Below are 6148 nucleotides of genomic sequence, written 5' to 3' on the forward strand. Positions count from 1 at the left end.
AATCCATCCTATATATTTATTTTTATAAGAATAATTTACAATAATCAAATAGTCTGCTTACAGTGTTCATTTAGGCTGTGTGTGAACATATGCTTGCTGCGCGCAGTCAAGCATCATGGGATATTTTCCTGCTGAGGCTCAGCGAGTTATTTGGCCCTTCCATTCCTGCTCCGCTCGCGTTTTGGGATCCCCGCTCTATCGCAGCAGTAGCTCGGCCTGCGGTATGTTACGTGAGTGGAGTGTAATGCTTTCACCCTGAGCCTTCAGACAGGGCTTGGAGCAGGAGAGGGCCTTTACTCAGCTTATGTTATTTTATCTTTAAATCAGTAAATAGCAAAACGGCCCATTTCATTCATTTATATCCATGTGATAAATACACAAATGCCCATTAGATGGTAACCTGCGTGAGAAATAAACAAACTTTGGTTATAACAATCAAGCCAGAAGTTATGTCAAACAGCAATATTAGGTTATTTTGGCTCAAATGTCGAGTGTCTATGGGGAGGACCCCAGTGTCAGACTTTGAAAACACCTGCTCTACACAATATGTGTATAAAAGTCTCACAAACGTTAACTGCATTAGCTACATCCTTCAGTACGTTACCTAGATCATGAAGCTTGCGCACCGAGCTGGGAGGCAACTGAAGCTAATGCTCTGAAACATACAGTATCTAGATACGCAGCTAATATTGGTTAAATCTCTTTGGGTGACAGGGTTTTGGTTCGGAGACAAGTTTGGTCAGCAAAGACCAGACATGAGGAGGAGGTAAAGTTACTCTGTAATTTAGGAAGATAATTAATTAGAAAACTTGATTGAGGGAACACTAAATGGAAAAAGTACTCCAAACGCCTGCATTCAAGGTGTACTTCTTGTAAAAGTACATGGAGAACATGAACAAACAAAAAAGCCTCTGCCTCCTGCAGCTTTAAGCAAAGTGAAGACCTAGAACCTCTAAACTAAGCTCGGTCGTTTCTTCATAACCTCGACGGAAATTTTCAGGAAATTAAATGAAAGCAGCTCGGGGCGCTGATGATTTCATGAGGTTATTATGTAAATGTGGACCGGGACTATAAAGCGCTCCTCGGTTCTTCCCTGAAGCTGCACAGATGGATGTTTGAACTCTTTTCCGATGTTGAAACATAAATCCCTTCCTTCTCTTCCTGCTCCATGTTGGTCTCTCAGCAGACGTTGTTTGTCACAGCAGCGACGGGTACATTCACCGCTTTCTGGATCTTATTTCTCCGTACAGCCCAGATCCAGGCGGGGGGGCGAGCTGAGATTTATATGGAGGGTTGCGTTCGGTGCTCTGGGGAGGCGGACGAGCCCGACATGTTTCAGGCTGCAGAGAAAAAAGAAAAGCTCTGTGACGCCCCTCATAAATACAGGAGGGCTGAGAGGCCTCTGCAGACACCGCTGGACGTCCCAGAGCTCAGGACGCCATTGTTAAATCCCACAACAATGGAACTTAAGTATGGCGACCCGCAGGGGCCACAACTCAGAGAGATGAAGCCGTCCTGCTTCCTGCTCGGGCTTCAAAGCAGAGTGAGGTCAGAGCTGCTGAGAGGTTCAACGGTGAGAACGTTTGGTCCAGAAGGTTCATCAAGTCCTCTTCTCAGCCGTCCACCAAGGACGAGCCTGCAGGAAAACGCTAACACACCGTAACAGCGCCGGCATTTTACAAGTATTTAAGGTGGACTGACCTTTGTGAATTCAGAAAGTAAGAACACGGAGCTGCAGACGAAGTTTAACGTCACAGCTCAGCGTCTACAGTTTTAACCACAACATGTAAAATACAGTTTCCAACAGAGACTCTGACAGCAGTAAGGTGACCAGATTTCTGAAGTGGAAACCGGGGACAGTTTTGGTTTGGTGCTCAGTATGTCGTTAAAAAAATCTCATGTCATTATATATGAAATATATTTTGGTTTTATGATCTGTCAAATATAACTTCTGAATGAAATCAAGTCATTTTGAGGCAGAATCTACCTTTCAGTCAGTAAGTGGAATACTGCATTACATGAGTTTTATTGGCCGTTTAAAGGTATTGTAAGAGGTAAAAAGTACCAGGTGAGATATAATCTGTCAAATATAATCCTCATGAATATAATAAAGTCATTTCAGGGCAGAAATAACTTTTCAGTCAATAGAGGCTGCAGTCACTGTCTGGACGAAGAATACTGCATTACATGAGTTTTATTGGCCGTTTAAAGGTATTTTAGCAGGTAATCAGGACCGGGTTGGTCGGTACGCAGCAAGTTAAGTAATGTAGAGTTAGAAGGATAATAAAATTATTTTATATATAACTCAGCACCAAGTCATGTTAATTATAGGCTGCAACAGGCTTCTGTTAATCACGTAACAAGAGTCATGCTTGGTTACGCTACAAACTGCAAACACTTATTTAGCCACAATTGTGATTATTCCGAAGTTTCCCGCAGACGGCAATCGGTTTTCGGCATGACACCTGTCTGCTCTGCTGTCCAGTCTTTCTGGCCACGTAGAACCTGATTTGAGGTCTGTTAACATCTTATACAGTCTGTGATTAACACAAAACAGGGACATTTCCAGGGACAGGCCACCAAAACCGGGGACTGTCCCCGGAAAACGTCTGGTTACTCTAGACAGCAGCCATGTTGCTCAAGAATCTTTAGGACTACAGGATGTTAACAACCCCTGAGTTAGGACTTCAGGTAGTCAGGTCCAAGTTATCTAGAAACCAGCAGAGACTCAATAAAGCTGCTGCTCCAGTGTGCTCCCTGTGGAACTACTTCTTGTGTAATGTGTCTGGCCGCTTGTACCGATTCATTTTAAAACCATTAAAACCAAACCAGGCTAGCTGTGGCCCCTCGTTTCCGGTCTTTATGCTAAGCTAAGCTAACCAGCGGCTGGATGCAGCTTCATGCCCACTGAACAGACAAGAGAGTGGAGTTATTTCCTTCATTTACTGTAAATCCACGGTTTGTTCCCGTAATTTAATGTTTGGCCTACAGAATATTTCCTCCAGTCACTGTAAAGGGACAGAGGATTTGTTTTTGGAGATATTGTCTGAGACCAAACTCTCACTGTTCCCCCGACAGGAGGAGACTTTAAAAACACAGTTTAACTTCTGAGCTCAGAGAAACAAGGCAGCAGGTAATTCTTTAAAACGCAGCACAAGGACACATTTCTCTCACCTTGTTAGTCATTTCTTATGAACAAGAAGTTTTACCACCCAAAATGTCAGACTGCTCCTTTAATCCAGAGCAGCATTGTTAACAGACTCAGTCCTCAGGCTGCTCTGCAGGAACTTCATGTGAAGCTCTGAGCTTCATTTACAGGCGAGTGCTGCCACCTGCTGGATCAGCTGAGCGCCCACAATCCTGCTGAAATACAGATGTAGATCACTGCTTTCTTTTTACCTCTCATATATTATGATTGTGTTATAGTATTGTGTGTTTAACGTACGCAGCTCGTGTACTGTAAGTATTACTAATTCTTCTTGGTGATATTTCCCAGACGAGCTGCTGTCAGTCAGACGTGTGACAGCGGTGAGCTTTCTTTTAAAAGGACACGCCATGTGATCACCAGACTCGGGTTCTCCGGGACCACAGAGACCTGGCTCAGGTCTAACCAGGTGGATCTCCATGGTAACCCGTTTACATAAAACACAACTCGTCCGCTTTTGAATAATTCCAAAGTTTCTTTAATTGAGGGGACAGAGTGGCGAGCTACAAAGAGTTTAAGGCACTTTAACCTCGAGTCACAGGAAGGTTACAGACATCGTGATGTTCTCAGTCAGACAGGCGGCTGCAGCGAGAGTGAAGGTTAGTTAACGTTAGCGCTGCTCTGTGATTGGCTGGCTGCTCTTCATCTACGAGTAACATTCAGGACAGTTTCACACGCAGTAAACCAGACAGCAGTTAATCTACTTCTCTCCAGAGAATCAGTCTCATTCAGGAGGGAACTAACGGGTCAGCGTGTGGAGGCACGCCGCCTGCAGGACGGAGCTGCTCCCACCGCCGTTTACATTTCGCCCCGATTACCGATCTGTTCACACTCACACCTCGCTCAGAGTTTGGCCTTGGCCTGGAAGAAGCTCATGACGGCGTTGAAACACTCGTCCGACGTCCAGCGCTCCATCAGACGCTCCACCTCGGCGTCGTTCACCGCGTGGAGACGCTCCCTGTCCACCGAGCGCATCAGCTGTTTAGAGAGCGCCAGAGACTGAGAGAGAGAGAGAGAGAGAGACACTTATTTAGCTTTTCTCCACAGTGATCATCCAACAGGCCGCAGAGGTTCTGGTCTGGACCAGCTAGTGGTTCAGAGTCCTGCGCTCTGTTGATGGTTGTTCGTCTGGATTTCCTCTAAAACTCTCTCCTGATCTGAACTGTGGAAGGTTTGCACAGCAGCAAACTGAAAGAGAAGAAGATGTTTCTGTAGAGGAGGTGCATACCGTAAAACTCTGATTAACAGCCCGGGCTTTTATTTGCTAAAATCCCTGAGCTGACCCTGACGGGCGTCCCAGGACTGAAACAGGCAACTATGAAACACTTTATTTACTTAAAACTGAATATTTTTATTACATCCAGAGAACTTCTATAAAAACCAGACCAGGCTTCTAATGGAGACCTTTTTTGTCTAAATGTGTTCCCACAGCAGTGGCCTGTACTACGAAGGGAGTTCAACTTACTCAGAGTTAACTCAGGGTAACAAACTCTGACCGCCCACACTGGAGTTACACTACGACGGTGGACGTTGGTTAGTTGAGTCCGTGTTAACTTAATCAGAGGTGGTGCACGCTCCCCTGAAAGGGGCGTGTTCGGCAGAGTTTTTTTGCTCCGTATTTCTCCAGAGGAACGCACGGTGTTAGTTTCAGGTAATTATGAATGTAAAGACACGTTAGCGGCTAAATCTAATATCGTGGCGGCCGACAGAGCCAGCGAGGCTCGTTGGCACAGTGTTCTTGTTGTAGTTCAAATCTCTATTCTGTATTTTACGGGCTCTTCTTTTACGTGTAATATGATTCAGATGTAAAAGGTACAGCTGCACGTAAAAAAGGAGCCAGCGGAGAGGGGGAATAATCCGAGACAGAATTTAATTTCCAAGATTAATCTAAAAAAAACCTTTTCTGGCATTATAGTCAAACATTTATGAGAGGAACTTCACTTTGCAAGGCTGCAACATCTCACACACGTCTGCAGTGTGTTATGCATGCACTGGAAAGTTATATTAAACTTAATATACTTAAATACTCGCAAGTTTAACCCACAATCACTATCATTCACCTTGGATCGGCCATATTCAGAAGAAAACAGAGTTTTAAATTTTTATGACATTAATTGCAGGGAATTTCAGATTTTTCTTCTTGTAAATTTCACACTTTCATCTAGGATTTTTTTTCTGTTATTAACCCCGGCTCACTATTTTTTGGACACGTAAAATAATCTATCTAAATATGTGAAAACACTTTGGAGAATTCAATTATAGCCTACAGATGGGCTCCATCTAAGAAACTATCCCGTTAATTAATTAAGATTCCTGTCTAAAATCACCAGGCTGCAGGGCTCGCTGTCTGAACGTGATGCTGTTGTGTTCAGAACTTCATTCCAACCGCAGAGGAACAAATCAGCATGAAATCTAAACATATTTTATGAAGCGGTGTGTATAATTATCCTATTAATCAAAGTTTTACAGTGAGAGAAAACGCACCACGACCTGTTCCTCAAAGTGAACAAAGCAGGAGCGCTAAAATACAGAGAGTGTGTGTTTACGTTGGGGGGCAGCTTGGCGTAGGCCTTCAGTCTGGTCCAAACCTCCGACTGGAAGCTGCTGTCAGGGAAAACCTCGGTGACCAGACCGAGTTCACAGGCCTGGACCGCCGTCAGCTTCTTGTTGAACAGCAGCATCTCACTGGCCTAAAGGGAGCGGGGGGCAGTTTATTACTACAACAACAACAACAACAACAACAAGCTGTTTGTGGATAACCACAAACAGAGTTGGTGAATAAACGCTGAGGTGTATGAAGCGCTGATGATGAGGAGGCTGAGACCTTCCTCACATGAAACTAACAGAACCGTCTGAGCTTTTAAAGAAGTCAGCTGCGGCCTCTTCTTCTTCTGTGTGTACCTTGGCGAGGCCCATTATTTTGGGGAAGGTGTAGGAGGAGCA

The 6148-nt window shown here is 44.5% G+C and overlaps 1 protein-coding gene across 1 annotated transcript; it reads right to left on the reverse strand.

The window, feature by feature from the left end:
• Positions 1 to 3660: 3660 nt before the first annotated feature.
• LOC123966555 (enoyl-CoA delta isomerase 2-like) lies at positions 3661 to 6148 on the reverse strand (the record flags this gene model as incomplete). Its single annotated transcript, XM_046042692.1, is given in 3 exon segments — positions 3661 to 4204; positions 5752 to 5895; positions 6107 to 6148. Coding segments are annotated over 3 exon segments (315 nt in total). The 3' UTR covers positions 3661 to 4048.

This window comes from Micropterus dolomieu, unplaced genomic scaffold (genome assembly GCF_021292245.1).
Source record: "Micropterus dolomieu isolate WLL.071019.BEF.003 ecotype Adirondacks unplaced genomic scaffold, ASM2129224v1 contig_13687, whole genome shotgun sequence".
NCBI lineage: Eukaryota > Metazoa > Chordata > Actinopteri > Centrarchiformes > Centrarchidae > Micropterus > Micropterus dolomieu.